Genomic DNA, 17,712 nt, shown 5'->3' on the forward strand with positions numbered 1-17,712 from the left:
CAACCCAGAAAAAAACAGCTGAAGCCTGGCTTTGCAGGAAGAGGACACCAGCTCCTAGTGACGCTAAGCCCAGCCATAGCCAAAGATCTTTCCACCTAGGCCCAGGTCAGAGGTCAGCAGGCCCAGTTTCTTAAACTGATTGTTGGTAGAGGCCAAGTCCAGACACAGGGTCAGGGTGGAGAGCACGTTCTGAAAGGACAAGGTACCCAGAGTGGTAGAGAGAGCTCATTGAAGCAGGGCCATTGGAAGCTTCTGCCCTCTTTCTCACTGGTCACCACTTCTATTTGGCCAAAGGAACCCAGTCCCCTCAGGTGGAAGACCTGAAAGGTGAACTTTCTGCCCACACCAGGATTTCTTCCTTGGCCTTGCCAGTTTCTGCCACGGTACCACCAGCCTCTTGTCTCAGGCCTAGACTCAAGTCCCACTGATCTTCGTGCATAATGGCCCTTATAATGGTCCCTTGGGTGCCATCTTGGTCTCACACACTCTCCTCTCTGTCCCAAACAGCTACCTTCGGTCTCTCCAACCCTCTCTCATACATAAATGGCCACATTCATCTTCCTCATGCTACTTGACAGGTGAACCTTGCTCATAAACTTGCAATATTCCCCAAAGTATTGAGCCAGGACCTCAAGGCTTTCCATAATTGGATCTCACACCAAGTTCCCACCACGGGCAGACTTGCATGCGTGTACACACACAACTTCTGATTAAGCCAGAATGATGTGGTCCCTGTTCCTAGGAAGTGTTCCGTGGATTCCTGCCACTGTGCCGCCGTTCCCACCATTTCCCCACCTGGCATACCGTCCCACCAAACGAACACAGGTCAAAATCCCTCTCATCCTTCTGACCCTCCCTCCTCCTTCCATCTTGGTCTTCCTTCCAGGCCCACAGAGAGCCCTGTCCATCTCGAACGAACACCCCATTTGTCATCGGCACCATCTACATGAAAGTGGCATCTGGCCAACTGGCGAGTTAGGGCCTGTGTGTTATGCCCACGTTGCCAAAGCAGGAGCGATGCCTACAGAAGTAAAAGATCTGTCCCCTCAAGTTTGCAAGGCAATGGGTTGTTTGAGCAGAGCTGGTCCCGGTGTCCAGCCCAGCCCTCCCCAACCACTCCTGCAATACCAGAGGCAGAGGAGCCAGGGTGCTGAAAAGAGAAAGAGATGGGGAGGAGGGGGGACAGCACTCACGCTCCAAAGACCCTGAGGAGAAGCAATGAGTAACCGTTGGCTCCCCAGTCAGCCAGAAAAAATAGGGCAAGCTTGGCCTGAGGAGGCCTCCAGCACAGCGCCCTCCATGTAAGCAGCCACACCCAGGGCAGAGGAGTGGGCGGCTTCATAGGAACAGCCCTGTTGCCAGGTGGTAGAAATATGAGGGGACAGTGTTTCTGGTTTCCTGGGAGGTAGCACTGAGGCCACTGCCTATCTTTGCATGTCTCTGTGTTATCACATTGACTTGGGGGAGTTCAACACCGTTTGTTAGACTGGGTAGGAAAACACAGTAGCCAGTCCTCCCAAACAGGGCGCCTTTGTCCACAGCTGACACCCTGGCCCAGAGCCCAGCTCAGATTCAGGGGAGGATTTAGGTCAGAAGGAAAATGGGGGTGGGGGTGGCCGCAGCCTTAAAATCTGTTTTAGCACAAGATTAGGGAGATGTTTCCCTCTTCCCACGGTCACACCCATGTCCCCTGGAGCAGGGGGAAGGGGAGGCCTGGCCTTACCTTAGTAATTATGCTGAATCTGAGGAGAAAATATTGGTAGGTCTTATTAATTCTGCCAAAAAGCTGTTTGGCAACCTCCCATCGTGCTAGAAAGACCGAGGCCGTTTTGTTAGGCTGTTAACCTCTTTTCAGTCAGTTCGAGTCAGAAAGCCTTTACTTACTTCTCTTAAGGGTGAAGACTTGCAGAGACGTGGCAGGAGAGAAGCTTCCAGTCAACTGGAGAGGTGGCCACAGAGCTGGGAAGGATCTCCAAAGAAATGAGCTCTAAGAGGCAAAAAAAAGATGTTGTCCTGAGTCATTTAGAGTTTGAGGACTGTGTCTGCTTTATGTTAAGTTCATTTTCCACAGTGTTTCAAGAAACTACTGAAAGAGGGTTTATGAGGGGCAGTCCCCTCACAGCCAGCTTCCACATTTTCCCTTCAAAGACGTCTTCAAAAAAAGCTCCTTTTCACAGGGATCAGCCAGAGAACCCACCTCGAAAGCCAATTCTTATCGCCCATGCGCATTTATAGGGTTGGCAACTAGGTTCAGATCCCTGCATCTTTTACAAAAAGGGGTCACACCTGCGCAGGCCTGGCTCTGGAGGGCTGCAAGGTGTGTTCTCCTGGCCTTGACCGCCATCTTCTGGACAAAGGTGGTACTGCCGCCAGGGAGAGGCCTCTCCTTGGTCACAGCAGCTTCTGGAGCAAACTTGAAAATCAACCAGGGGAGGGCCGTGAAAAAAAAATCACTTTTAACTGCCAAGAAACCAGTAATTGATTTCACGTGCTACAGCAAAGATGCATTGAATGATATACTTCGCTGTTGTTTTTTACCCATGTCCAGTGTGTTTTGCCTTACTCATCGCTCAACAAGCTCATAGTTGAGCACCTACTATGTGCCAGACTCCATGCTAGGTGATGGGGTGGAGATAAGTTGGATAGTTTCTGTCCTAGAAAAGAAAAAAAAAACACCTAAAGTCTTTTTCTATGAACGTAAAATGTCTCTTAAAAAATTAAGTTAAAAAAATAAAAAATAAAAAAGCCTGAGTTTCAGAAGTCCAGAAACATGAGAGCCAATAGTAACATTTCACTGTGATTAGTGTCATGAGGGAGATGTACCACGGGACACAATACTCAAAAGAGAAAAATCTGCTGGGAGCAGAGAGAGGAAATGGTCCCATGGGAACAGAGAAGGTGACACTTGGGGGTGGGCAGCAGAAAGGGAGGGCAGAGAAGGCTCAAGCATGTCTTGCTGAGTCCTACCACTGCCTTCACTCCCCATCATGGTAGGCAGCACTGTTAGTAGGACCCTGGTGACCGGGACCCTTGCAGGGTGTCTAGAGAAGGGGAGAGATGGAAAGTTATGGGGTCTGGTTGGAGATGACTTGGGGGGGCTATTAGGCCCCCGGCTCAGCCCGTGGGTGTGGGACAGTGAGCCCTAGGGCCAAGAGGAAGTAAGACACCAGATTGGCTTTGGTCATCAGTTTACCACTTCACAGCCGCAACATGGGCAAATCACTGAACTTCTGTGAGCCACAGTTGCCTCCCGCACAAATAGGGGTGATGATAATAATCCCTCCAGAGGGGAATTAAATGTGGCAATGCACACATGCGGAGCCCCAGCCCAGGCCTAGCACACACAGCCCTTCATAAATGACTGGCTGTGGTGGTGGCAGGGCATAGTGCCAAGGTCCTAGTATGGCTCTGTAGAGCTCTGTGCTCACCTGTTCCCAGAGGCACCCTCACACCTGCCAGATATTTATGATGTATTCCTTCCCTCTCCACCCCCAAAGTCCTCCCTGGAACACAGACATCCACAAAGCCAGTGTAGACATTTGGGTTGCCACCAGGAATTCTCTGGATCTGGAACCCCTTCCAAGGGTCTTGTGGGTCAGCTTTTCTGGGTGGCCTTCTGATAATTCTGCAAATGGTCAGAATTAGGAATCTCTGGAGAACGGAGCTGAAAGCCTCCCAGTGAGGACAAGCTGGACCACAAGGGGGCAGTATTGGCCAACCCCTGCTTCACAGAGTTGGTTCCCCACCTCTTGTCGCCAGGGAGGAGGAGGATGGAGGGGGACAAAGATGAGGAGAGTAAAGGTCTTTCCCGGAATAAATTTGTTTTATGTTAACTTATGTGAAACGAAAGAAGAGTATCAGATGAAACATTCAAGGAGGATTTTTGAGGGCAACTTCAACAACGTGAGGGGAGACCTTCCATCACCTCATTCGGCACGCTCCAAAAGGCCAGCTGGGGGCAGTTCTAATAGCAGACGCACCACCACCTGCAAGCCCACCTGTCATCAAGTGGAAACAAGGATAATGGGCCTGTAGGAAGCAGGGCAGGCCTAAATTGCCCCAGTTTTTACACACAGAAGCTGCATCTTTGGAGTGTTTCAATGACTTACTGAGATCGTGGCTTAGCCAGTGGCACAGCTTGGGCCAGAACCCCAGGACCCCTACTCACCAGTGCAGAACATTTTCCACTGCACTCCACTGGTCCTCTTCTCTGACCCCAAATGGATTCTCGTTGTTATTGAGAGCCACTGTGGCCCAGGCTGTAGGTCTCCATAGCCCTTTCAGCTCTGAATGATGAAAATCCAGAATCTCAGCCTTAAGAAGGTTCTCCATTGGAATATTCCTCCCATCAAGAGCTCGAACCTGGTTAGAGCACAAGAGCACCTATATTTTGGTTTCTCTGAGGTCACCACAGGTGGGCTTTGCTTGAACAAGCCCAGTATATGAATGGCCATTGGATTTGCCTATGTTGTAGATTGGGGGAAAGGAGCTTTGTGAAATGATGCACAAAATTCCTTGAAATGGCAAAGTTCCTGCACCCATCATCCTACTTCCCAAGCATTTAAAATAGAGTTAAAGGGACAAGGGTTTAATTTACACCCAGCTGTGTGTGAATCCCTCGATTGCTAACTCACCCACATCAAAGTCGAGGGATCAAACAGGAAAAGTGGGTAGGAAGTGAGGCCTCTGGTTCGGCTGGGCGTGTAGAGACAAACAGGAAAAGATATAGTTCCTTGACCTTCTGGTCTGCCTGCCTATGTTACGCTCACTAGCCAGAAGGGAGCCACAGCCTGGCCAGGGGCCAGGGGCCACACTAACCCATTCGGTGCTACCGTGAGTGAAGCAGTATGCCCTGCCTGCACCAAGCCTCTAATCTAGGGGGAGAGGTGAAACAAGCACCAGATCATGTTAACACCAAGCAGCCAGAGACACAAAGCACACAGTTTCACAGGTGGCAGTGGCTGGAATGGACCCCAAAGGTTGCAGGGACTTTCATAGTCAGAGATAAAGGAGAGAGCATTTTATAGGCTGACAAAAGTGCCAGCAAAAAGTCTGGAAGGCAGGAAGGCTAGGGTGTTTTTAGGGAACAGAGAGAAGCACCCCTTCTGTCTCCATCCAGATTATGTATTCCACAAAGATAAGAACTGCATATGATGATCCTTAGTGCTCCCATCAGTAACTAGCACAGGGTCAGGAACCTGGAAGGGGCCAGTTATTGTTTTGGGTGAACTTCTCAAAAGACAGGACATTCCACCAGGGCATTGGAGTAGCTATGTTGAAAGGGAACTGAATTCCTGGAACTGCACACACTGCAGTGTTACTGCCTCTGGGCTGCAATTCTACTCTTCATTGCCTTGGTCTTGGTAATGAAGCCAGAGTTTATAAACATTCCTCTTGCCCGTGCGCGATGTTATGCTTTGTCAGTAGAGGGCGACGGAGAGACGTCACAGGAAAAGGTGAGTCTTCTCTTTTCTTGATCCCTCAATGCTGCAATGCTCGCTCATGGGGGCACATCGGATGACACTAACCTCTCCAGAGTCTCAGGGGCACCTAAGGGACAGCTTCACAACAAGCTGAGGTTCTCTCCAGTGACACTCTGGTAAGTTCAACACCGAACCCTAGGTGAATAGTGAGTTTTGTTGGCCCCCCACTAGGCAGTTTCCTGCTTACCAGCCTTGACCTACTTGACCTTGGCTTTAGTGAACTTTTATACTGTTCAGTGGCACCAGCCACACCCTCTCCAATGAGACCTGAATCTCAGCTTTAGAGAGACACCTCTCCCATTTTATTCCTTCCTATATGTTTAGAGTTCTTTTTAGCTCTAAGTAGTCAATCTCCTGTCACTAGGTAATAATTCTCGATAGTCTACCTTCCCTGTTGGAATTACCATGTGGTTTCTGTCTCCTGATTAGGCCCCGACGGATAAAACACTCACACACATATATACAGACTCTTTGGAGGGGCTCCTTGCTCCCTCCTCAGATGGATTCTCCCCCCTCGTAAATCCTCTGAGCATCTTGAGTCACCTCCTCCTCTTGAATATCCCTGGTATCAATCAGGCTTCCACCAGGAAGACAGGAACCATCCCAAGTATTTCAAGCAGGAAGGAATTTAATACAGGGACTCTGGTGCTTAACAGTCTCCACCTGTTCCTAACTGTCCCTGTGGGCAGGTGACTTGGCCTTTCTGAAACTCAGTTACCACTTCTATAAGGATAGAGATAAAAATAACACCTAACTTATATGGTACCTCTGAAAACTTATGTAAAATAGTCCATGAAAAACTCCCAGGGCCTGGTACATGGTTAGTGCCCAAGAACTATAAGCTATTATTAGTGTTACTATTATAATCCTCTAAATGTTCCAGCACATCTGAGCTGAAGGGTCCCAAAGCCACATCACTGTATCTGAGGCAGCCAAGAAGGGAAGAAGACATTTCAGCAGTAAGACTTCCATCCCCAGTTGAAGTAAAGACTGGGGAGGGAGTCAGAGAGTAACAGGATGATGTGTAGGCTGGATATGCCCCATTGGCTCCAATCCCTGCCTGTCCTCAACCAGAACGAGTTTTATACCCTAAACTTCCTTCACATACACTGAGCACAGCTCTCTCACCCAGATTCCTTTTAAAATTTTTAATTGAAAATGTAATATATGCATATGATTTTTTTAAACGTCAGAGTACAAAATGCTATGCAGTCAAGAATGTCTCCCTCCCACACCAAACCCCCAGTCCGTCATCTCTCCCACCTCAGAGACAGTCACCATGAGCCAATTTACTATGTGTATTTCCAGGCATATTTTAGGCATATACAAATATAATATGTTTTCATATTTTAATACATACGGGAACACCATTTTTGCTTTTCCACTGAATAAGATATCTTGGAGAGCATTCCATATTTGCACTGATCCAGCTCCCTTATTCATTTTTTTCTTTCATCTTATTCTTTTTTAAATGTGCATAGTATTCTTGATATGGATACAGCACTAAGTATTTAACCAGACCCCTTCTGGTGGAAATTTTATTTCTCCCCGGTCTTTTCCCGTCATAAACAATGTTGTCAAAAGTTATCTACTGTACATAATGACTTCTTTATTTTTATGAGGTAGAAAAATCATCTCACCTCTTAGAGTTGGAGATCCAAAGGCCATCCTTATGGTCTAACATGACCATGTTAGGAGCTGAGAACCTGCATTCCAGACCCATCTCAACTAATCATGTCCTTCACACACAGGCACCAATTTCTTCACCTCCCTGTGTCACTCAGGTTCCTTGCTTGTCAGGCAATAGTGGTACCTGCATTCAATGGCCTCACAAGGGCATTCTGAGGACCAAATGAGACAAGGTGCATGAAAGCTGGTGAGCACTGTGCTAATCCACAAGCCTCTAACCAGGTTATTGGCCAAACCTACAGTTGATATGTTGCTCGAGGACTGTGCCCATAAATCCTCAACATGCTGCCTGGGGCACCCAGTGCTCCCTCTAAAGGAAACGTACCCTCCCACCCCACCCCACCCCCACCCCCACAGCTCCTGCTTACGGACAACCCTAGGCTGCTGTGCACTGTGTGTCCCTGCTCTCCCCAAGCTTCCACTTCACCTCGGGACTGAACCCGGCTGAGGCACATTGACCACAGGCTCCCCAGTGGCTAGAATGAGAAGTGGTACCCAGACAACCCAACTCATTCTGACTCTTGTCTTTGGAAAGGTCTACTAGGAAGTCATGAGTGACTAAGATAGTTAGGACAAACATAAGACGGAATACACAGTGAGAGGCCATGCAGTCAGGGCCCTGGAGGGCCACTAGAAGCCACAGTTCCTGAAACGAGTTAGCTGAATACGCGGAAGCTATGAGGTAGGAAAAAAGTGGAGAATGCTGGTAAAAAGAGGACACAGAGAAGCAGAACCACCAGAACCAAAGCGTTCTAACAGTGACCAGCTCAGCTGCTGAAGCCAACATGACAAGGCCCTGGTGAGGCCCCGTCATCCAAGTCCCTGTTGGGCTCCCGTATGATCCTGTCTCCCTCGCTCCCTCATGTGACTTTACCATACCCTGCCTTTCCCTGGGCACAGAGGAGGAGGAAAGACCCTCTTCGTGCTGCCAGGAGTGTGAAACCAGGCCAAGGCTCGTGAGACCCATATCCCCAGCTTCCTGCAGAGTCCCCTAAAGGACAGCTGTGTGAAGATCTTACCTCGGGGTAGGGGAAATGGGAGTCATAGATTCCATTTTGCTTTAGAATATACTGCTTTGCTGAAATTGATGCAGCTACATGGAAGTCAGCCTCCTGGGAAAAGGTCAGAGTGGAGAGGGGCAGAGAGCAGAAATGGAGAGGAAAATGGATAATAATTAGCAATTGAGATTTTGCTCATGCAGATCCTTCCCTCTTGCCTGAATTCCACCCACCCTTCATGTCACCTCTTCCACTAAGTCCTCCCTAGCCGCTCCAACCATATTAGCATTGGTCTTCTTACTAACATGACTACATTGCCTTAAGGGCCCCAACTCTTCATCTTGCCCTCTAGCCATACCACATATGTTTTTTACCATACCTTTTACTGTATGTCTTTCCAGTTCTTCCCACTAAAAAGGCAGAGTACATTTCTCCCACCTTTGACTCCCACCTTTGCAGGTAGTGGGCAAACCACATGGGTTTGGCCATATGACCACCTTATATTATTGGCCAATGCCAATAGCTCAAGATGGAGGTGATGATGTGCCAGTTCCAAGGACCCTTGTGCTTCTTCCATTGCCATGAAACGAGCATGCACAGGCTAACCCACTGTTCCCAAGAAGAGGATGAGGGACATGTGGAAGCAAGTTGCCTTGGGCAAGCCCCCTGGTTGAGCCCAGCCTAGATCAGCCAATTCTTAGATGCCTGAGCTAAATGCATGTTTATTGTTTTATACCACTGAGATTCTATGGTTCTTTGATAGATAGCTAATACAACTACCCATAACCCTTATTATGCTTTTTAGTACTTGGTGATTTTTAAAAACTTTATTTGAGAGACAGAGAGAGAGCTGGGGAGGGGCAGAGAGAGAGAGAGAGAGAGAGAGAAAGAATCCCAAGCAGGCTCACACTGCTAGCATGGAGCCTGATATGGGGCTCGAACTCATGAACTACAAGATCATGACCTGAGCTGAAATCTAGAGTCAGACACTTAACTGACTGAGCCACCCAGGCACCCCAGTACTTGGTGACTTTTAACGACAGTTCATTATTTGGTCACACATAATTGTTTCTTTGGGTAGCTCTCTCCTAGTTAAGATCGCCAGATTTAGCAAATAAAACTGCAGGATCCCCAGTTAAATTTGAAGTTCAGAAAAACAAGGAATCATTTTTTAATATAAGGGTGTCCCATGTAATTTTTAGAACATATTGATACTAAAAACTATCTAAAATTCAAATTTAACTGGGCATCCTCTATTTATCTAGCAATCCTACTTCTAGTGCTTAAGGCAGTATCAACATCTTACACAATAATCTTGACATAGTTCTCCTGGTCACCATTAAAGTGCTGGGAGGGAAGAGCCATGGTTTTCAAACTGTAAGATTTGCAAGATGACAGAACTTAAGCACTTTCTCCTCTCCAGTGACAAACCCACTATGATCATGGTGATGATGATGACCATTGCCTTAGCCCCTATAGAGGCAGGTAGCGGGCAAATATACTTTCTTGTCTTCATGTCAGTGCCACAGTGTAGGGAAGTGGCTAAATCTTACCCCCATTTCTAAATGAGTACACCGAGCAACAGACAGATAAAATAACTTTCCCTTGGACAACAGCTAGGGAGAGTAGTAAAGCTAAAACTCAAACACAATCCTTTCTCTTTCCGTAATGCAATTTTGCCTCCAGCTACCAAAAATGCTTTTTGTCATTTTCACAAAACTGAAGAGGGCAAAGTACATTCCCCAGTCTCCCAGTTTCTTTGCTGGTCTCCCTCAATCCATTCTATGAATAATGGGAGTTGTACCAGTGTGCTAGGGCTCCCACGATAAAGTGCAAAGTCACTGGGTGACCTGAACAACAGAAATGTATTTTCTCACTTCTGGAGGCTGGAAGTCCAAGATCAAGGTGCCAGCAGGGCTGGTTCCTTCTGAAGGCTGTAAGGAAAGGGTCTGTTCCAGCCCTGTAGTGGCTAATTTTGTCTGCACCTGACTGGGCCGTGGGATACCCAACTTCTCAGTGTGTGTGAGGGTATTTCTGGAAGAGATTAGCATTTAAATTGGAGGGCTGAATAAGGCAGAAGGCCCTACCCATTGTGCATGGGCATCATCTCATCCTTTGAGGGCCTGAGTAGAAAAAAGTGGGAGAAAACTAAATTGGTTCTCTCTGCCTGAATGCTTGAGCTGAGACATCGGTCTTCTCCTGGCCATGGACTGGGACTGGAATTCACATCACCAGCTTTCCTGGAGGTCCCACTGGCAGCCAGCAGATCATGCCACTTCTTCACGTGAGCCAATTCCTTATAATAGATCATATATATGTATGGCCCCTATTGGTTCTGTTTCTCTGGAGAACACTGACTACTAACACAAGGCCTCTCTTCTTGGCTTGCAGATGGGCTTCTTCTCCCTTATGTTCACACCACCTTCCTTCTGTGCGTGTCTGTGCCCAGATCTCCTCTTCATATAAGGACATCAGTCATACTGGATTAGAACCTACCCTAATGACCTCATGTTAACATAATCACTTCTTTAAAGGCCCTATCTCTAAATAAGGGCACATTCTAAGGAACTGAGGGGTAGGGCTTCAACATATGAATTTGGAGGGGAGACACAATTCAGCCTGTAACAGGGTTTGTGGAGCCAACTGTAACTCATCCCAATACAGTCTGCTTTTAAAAGAGGGACCCTAGCGGGGGATGGGGGGCTGCCTGTGTGGCTCAGTCAGTTAAGCGTCTGACTCTTGATTTCGGCTCAAGTCACGATCTCATGGTTTGTGAGCTCGAGCCCTGTGTTGGGCTCTGTGATGAGCATGGAGCCTGTTTAGGATTCTCTCTCCCTCTCCCCTCCCCTCCTCAATCAATAGCCACACATACATACATACAAATAAAAGAGGGACCCAAGGGAAGACATTTCAAATGATGGAACTCTGGGTTTCAAGTGGTGGAATTGTAGTTTCTAAAGCAGTCCCTAGGGTGGCAAAGACTCATCCTGCAGTTCTTCATACTGGACCTCAAAGGTGTGTCACACCCTCTGCCAAAGGGGCCCTAGCAACTAATAGAATGCGGGTTATTATGAGGGCAGGGGATTGTGATGGTGGCCCACCTGTGGAATCCAGCGAGACCAAATGTCAGCACCTCAAAAGATGTCCTTTGGCTGCAGTTGACAGCATTGTAGTTTTCTGGATGGCAGCAGAGGACAGGGAATCAGTGGAAGCCCGGGGAGCAGGAGAAAGCGGCCCAGCCTTCCCCAAGGTGGTGCCTGATGACCCCATGTCTGAAGGGAAGTCAAGGCCTTCTTTGGTAAGGGGGGGGTGCCTCATTTCACTGCCCCAGCCTGTCCCTACACAGGGAGGACAGTGTTGAGGGAACATGGGATCGGAGCTAAGTGCTAGGGGATCCCAGAGAGCTGCTAACAAGAGCAGGTGATGTGCACCCCACCCCCACAACTGGCCCCCAGCTGTCACCAGGGACCAGGTAGTCCTTGATGAGATTATGAAGTCACAGGAAGCTGGCTTTGGTCTCTCCCGTCTAGCTCCCCATTCAGGGCCTTTTCCTCCCTCTGTGACTGGGATCTGGCTCCCCCGTAGCCCTTTTTTATTGGTCCTCTATGTGGAGGTTCCTCCCTCTGTAGCCCAGAGAGGACCGGGTGTATAACTGGCCTCAGAGTTACATAGAGTGGGGGGTGGGAAAGTTTCACCAGTGGTGATTGGAAAGTCATCAGGAAGTCAGACTTCTACCTCAACGCCCCAAGCCTCCCCCTGCAACTCCAGGGTGCCATTCCTTCCCGTCAGTGTGCCCTGTCCTTCCGTGTAACTCCAGGTAAGTGCACCTCTGGTTAGAACTCTAGATCCTTACAGGTCATAGCCTCTTTCACACGCCCCCGCCCACTGTGGCCTGGGGCTGTAGATGTGCTGTGGGGGAATGTGGGCGGCCCCAGGACCCTGAATTGCCCCTTCGCTTTTGCTCCAGGAGGCGGAGTCCCCGAAGCCAGACTCTTCCTACCACTACCTGGAGGAGATGGAAGCTCGCGAGGACGGAGGCTGTCCAGGGCCGCCCAAGTCACTGTGCTCCAAGGCCGGTCCCACCGCCAAGGGCCAGGCGGGCGACGCACCCGAACTCGAAGAGCTGCCTCCGGCCCCGGCCACCCCCGGGACCCCGGGGACCGAGCGCAACGCCGAGATGGAGCTGGAGAAGGTGCGCATGGAGTTTGAGCTGACGCGGCTCAGGTACCTGCATGAGGAGAACGAGCGCCAGCGGCAGCACGAGGAGGTGATGGAGCAGTTGCAGCAGCAGGCCATGCCCCGCCTGGTAGGTGCCGGGAGGGTGGGGGCGCTGGCCAGAGGCCCTCAGGTCCCCCCCGCCCGAGGGCTGGGGGCTGCCTGCATGGGGAGCCCGCCTGACCTGCTTCACCCCTGCACCCTGCCCCGGGTCTAGAGATGGGTTGCCGGGTCTAGAGATGGGTTGCCGGCTGCTTTAGAGCTGCCCTGCTCGGCTGAGATCAACTCTTTAAGGACAGTTGACCCTGACCCTGGAGGGGGCCCCAGAACCACCTGTCCACCCACCTGTCCACAGCTTCCCTCCTCAGGGAAAAGTCTTCAACATCTTTTCACCACTCTCTATTCCTCTCTGCCTGTTGTGTAAGAGATGTGAGCCCTCCTGCAGTCTGGCCAGTGGATTTTGATAAAACCATCACCTTCCCCTTATCAGAGCTGCATTGGTTCTGTTCGCTCTGCCTTGTTGCCATCGAAGGCTTAGACGTCTTGTGGCAAGAAATGGGCTGCTCTCCCCTAACCTGTACTCAATGGGGATAAAAAAGCCTATTCTTGATGAAATGGGTTGTGAAGGACTTAGCACTGTGTGATTGGGCCACCACAAGTCCTAAATTACACAAGACGCCATTGTTTAAAGCAGGTTGCCCGGGCTTTAAAATCAGACAGGATTGGTTAAAACTCTGTTTCTCCCGTGTATGAACTGCATGGCGTTGGGTGAGTTACGAATCCTCCTCGAGCCTTGCTCTGCGCATCTGGAAAGCAGTACCTACCTCATAGGGTTGCCGTGAGAATTCAGTGATAGGCTGCATGTGAGGTGCTTTGCAATGAGCCTGGCAGATTAGGTAAGCGCTCAATAAATGTTAGCTATTACCGTTTTTATGCACTCACGCAATTCACTTCTTGACCCAAATGCAACAACTTACATTCATCACTTGGCAATTTTATTGGGATGTAATGTATTAGCCATGCTTCCCAGCTCTGGGTCATCCTCAATTCTGAGAAACTTGCCTTCTGTCTTTATCCAAGTCATCACTGTAATTGTTGAGGAGGATATGACCTAAAGTAAATACCACTAAAAGATCTCCCTACAGGTTAGCAATGTTCCATTAATCACCACCCTTGCGTCACATTTTATCCAGCTCACATTTCTCTACCTTGTCCAGAAAAACTATCTTGAGACAGACACACCGTCAAACAGTTTCCCATAATTGTTATTACACTACCTATAGAATTTCCCTAATTGACGGGTCAATTTTTTTTCCCTAAGAAAATGAGATTGGTTTTGCATGATTTGTTTTCAATGAACACATGCTGGCTTTTAACAATTAATCATTTTTTTCTTGCTCACAAAATGCCTGCTTAATTATACACCGAATGGTTTTGCTAAGCCAAGTCAAGCTGATGGAAGTGGGATCTCCAGAATCCCATCTTTTTTACTCCCTCTTTAAAGAAAAAATAGAACAAACATTTGCTTGTCTCTAAGATTCTGGCACATTCCTCAGATTTTTGATTTCTCACAGGTAAGTTCCATGTCCAGGCTTGGGGTTTTATTCTCAGTATCCTGGGATAAAATGTGTCCCGAGTTGGACACTGAAACTACTTAAAGCACCTGTGGTTAAGGTACTGTGCCTTTGCTCTATGCTTCCTTCTAACCATATTTGTTTTCCCTTTTTTTAGTTTGAAAAGCTTACTCTTGTTGGATGAGCTGAAACCCTGGGTGTATGGTCCTATCTGCTGTCTGTCTTCTGCTCAAAAGATAGACCGTGGAAAGTGTTGTGAAAAGTCTAAAAGGTTTCACAAATGCATGTCTGGTTGTCAATATCATAATTATCACCCATCAGCATTTTATTTTATTTTTTTTTAATTTTTTTTTTCAACGTTTATTTATTTTTGGGACAGAGAGAGACAGAGCATGAACGGGGGAGGGGCAGAGAGAGAGGGAGACACAGCATCGGAAACAGGCTCCAGGCTCTGAGCCATCAGCCCAGAGCCCGACGCGGGGCTCGAACCCACGGACCGCGAGATCGTGACCTGGCTGAAGTCGGACGCTTAACCGACTGCGCCACCCAGGCGCCCCATCCATCAGCATTTTAGACTGAAAGCATATGCTGGCTGCTTTGGGGCCGCTGGAAATCCATGGACCCAGAGCCATAGCAGGTCCATAGGTGCCCAGTAGGGCCCATGCAGCCACCCCTCCCTCTAGAACACTGGGTTTCTTCCTCTGCTCTTCAACCTGCCTTGCTATTCATTTTGGAAATGGCATTCCTGGAGTCATTTTCTGCCCCCTTGGGTTTATTTATTTGCCCTCACATTGTATGTGGTTACTCCAACAATGGTGTGTCCGAAACTGCTGTCTTTCATAATCGTTTACAAAAGTATTTCACGTGTTGTGCATTTATTGACAGGTAGAGAGCTGACTTGATTTTTAAGCCCCTCCCCACTCTCTTTTTCTGGATGAATGGGTGGGTAGATCGATTTCATTGTATTGAAAAGTATCTCTGTCTGTTTCTAGCCAGCTTGGGGTATCACAGCTCCTGCCATCTGCCTGCTTACAAAAAAACATGGCATGATTTTAAAAGATATTTTAAAGAATAAACCATGGGTGATGCCTTCTTAACTACAGATCAAAATAGTTATATCAGCTTTTTTGCTGTACTTCGATGTTGATGCTTTCTACAGTTAAAATGGAGGCTTGTTGGATCTCAATTCTATAGATTCCAGAAATGAGCAGCAAGAACACAGGCAGAATCAGCCAGAACTAACTTGAGCTGCTTTCCTCCTCCTCAATACCGTGAGGGTTTAGGGAGGCTCTATCACCTGTCTCTCACCACCTATCCCCCAGGGAGACCCAACCTTAGACTGATAGACCACAGACTGACCCTGTGAGACATATGCCAGTACAAGAGGTCAGAAACAGTCACTTGTGCCCAAGGGACATCCTCTCATTGTGCCGCTGTCCAGAAAACAAGGCTGAGTGTCAGGGCAAACCATGCAGAGAACATTCCCAAGAACCCAGCATCCAGATCTGGGGACCTCAGAGTCGGAGAGAGACTGCCACCTGTGTGACTCAGCCACAGCACAGAACGCACAGAGAAGGGAAGGTGTCACCTGGAGCCTGGCTCAGGAAGGCTAAAGGCAGACTCAAGAAGTGAAAACCCATGAGTTCCTCCACGTGCCAGTGACCTGACTAGGAATGTTTCGGTTCTCGGTCCACTCTTCCTCTTGCGGTCTTGTGAGCGGGGGATGAGGAAGACAACCTGCCCCAGGTCCCATTCCGGAGGGGACAAGAGCAGGACTGACACACATACCTGCCTGGCACCCGAGCCCGGTTTGGCCAGCTCCACTCTCTTCTTTCCCCCACAGTTCTCCGGAGGCCTCCAGGATCTCCTGCTCCCCCAGAACCAGTTTGCCATGTTCCTGTACTGCTTCATCTTTATACACATAATCTATGTCACCAAGGAGATGGTCTTCTTCCTCTTCTCCAAGCACTACCTGTTCTGCATCGCGGCCATTCTGCTCTGTTTGATTAAAACTTTATGGTCATACTTCTAGGTGCTTTCGCTCCCTCCATCACTGGGAACCTCCATGGGTAATTAGGACATGATCCAAGTCGGCCTGTGGCCTCCCTGCCTCCTCCTTCCCTCATATGAGCCTCCCTCCAATCAGAACTGGCTGTTAGGAAAGGCTCTGTTGTCAACCATTTACATATTAGTGTGAAGAAACGCGTTCAGGCCTCGTTCTAAGCCTGGGTTCTCAGTGTGGTTGAGGATACTTTATGCCCTAAGAGGAGAACTTCAGAAGTTATCAAGCTAGGGAGGTTTCTAGAGGGAGAAGGGGTTTGGAAAGCCTTGTTAGGATCACAGGAATCATACTATGACCAGGTTGGTTCGGGATCCATCACATCTATTCATTTGCACAGATCTTCTCTGAGGTGGAGGACGCTGTGGTAGGCTCGGGGATAAGCCCCCCCAAAGATGTGCCTGTCCCAATCCTCAGAACCTGTGAATTCACCTTAACATAGTAAAAGAGGCTCTGGGATGTGATTAAAGGCCTCCCAATGGGGAGATAAGCCTGGACTGTTCCACGGGTCCAACGTAATCACAAGGGTTTTGCAAGAGGGAGACAGGAGGGCGAGAGAGAAGGGGATGTGACCTCAGAGAAGTGGGGGTTGGAACGAGCCAAGGAATGCAAGCAGCCTTTAGAAACTAGAAGAAGCACAAAAATGAATTTTCTCTGAGAGCCGCCAGAAAGAACATAACTCTGCCAACCCATTTAGACAGACCTGTAGACCGCCATAACTGTAAAGAGAATAAATCTGAGTTGCTTAAAGCCACTAAGTGGGTAGTACAGTGTTACAGCAGCAACACGGAACTAATACAGGAGCCAAGACTCCCCGAGCTCTTTCCAGCTCCGCACACATGTCAGGAGAGCAGCGCCAGGCCATGGGCAAGAGTTGGTTTAACACTGGGCATGAGCAGGACTGTACAGTCAGTCACGTAGGCGAAGACCCTACCCTCAGGCAACAGGCAGTTCAGAGAAAGCCTCTGAAGCCCCAGTGAGCCCAGGACAGGCCTGTCAGAATCTGATAGGCAAAGGCTATCCCTACCTCTGAGCAGTGCTTGCCTGGGTGAGACTTCGAGAGCATAGTCCCTGCCTGCTCCCAGGGGACTGGGGAAGGGAGGCTCTAATGCCTGACAGGGCCCAGAGCAATTCCGCAGTGCTCATTAGTGAAAAGTAGGAGGAGAAAAAAAAAAAACAGGCCACACAGCTCAACCCTCAAATCCCAAACACACACACGCACACATATACACACACGCAGATGCATAGCAAATAAGCAGTTGTCCATAACAGCAACACACACAGTCCCCCCACCCCCAAATAAACAGGCAGCAGCAATGAAAAGGAGCCGACTTTGAACATTAGAGGGTCCAGAGTAGGCACAAAATGGGGTTCCCAGTATGTATGTAACAAAGAGTTCAACTCCCCCATCGCCAATACCCTACCCCCCCCCACACACACACACACCACACTGCTAGCAGGCCATCAGCTGCTCCGGCCCCACCAGCCCTGCCCGGGGAGGACTGGCACCTGACTAAGGCACAGGAGGCCCTCAGGAAAATGCAGCAAACTGAACGAGGGTGGACACAGTTCTGTAATCAGTCAAGTCTGTCATAACCCCTCTTTTTCTGGGGCATAGATGTCAGCCTTGAGACGGACGAAAGAATACGGTTCTGTCTCATCGGGCTCTGTGAGAGATACTCAGTGAAGACACA

General features: G+C 48.9%; 2 protein-coding genes across 2 annotated transcripts in view; one reads left to right on the plus strand and one right to left on the minus strand.

Moving 5' to 3' along the window:
* The first annotated feature begins 11,351 nt into the window (after nt 1–11,351).
* TMEM247 (transmembrane protein 247) lies at nt 11,352–15,991 on the plus strand. The gene is made up of 3 exons (XM_047068724.1): nt 11,352–11,468; nt 12,138–12,476; nt 15,803–15,991. The coding sequence occupies exons 1-3, from the start codon at nt 11,352–11,354 to the stop codon at nt 15,989–15,991; spliced, it is 645 nt and encodes a 214-aa protein (XP_046924680.1).
* The window catches only part of ATP6V1E2 (ATPase H+ transporting V1 subunit E2), a 51,789-nt gene continuing 46,443 nt past the window's right edge, over nt 12,367–17,712 (minus strand). Inside the window, exon 2 of the transcript XR_006960216.1 lies at nt 12,367–12,398. The gene's annotated coding sequence lies outside the window, so the exon portion shown is untranslated. The remainder of the gene's footprint in view (nt 12,399–17,712) is intronic.

Source organism: Lynx rufus, unplaced genomic scaffold (genome assembly GCF_022079265.1).
Source record: "Lynx rufus isolate CCGP_SWC_20201006 ecotype Redwood Valley unplaced genomic scaffold, mLynRuf1.p SCAF_8, whole genome shotgun sequence".
Classification (NCBI taxonomy): domain Eukaryota; kingdom Metazoa; phylum Chordata; class Mammalia; order Carnivora; family Felidae; genus Lynx; species Lynx rufus.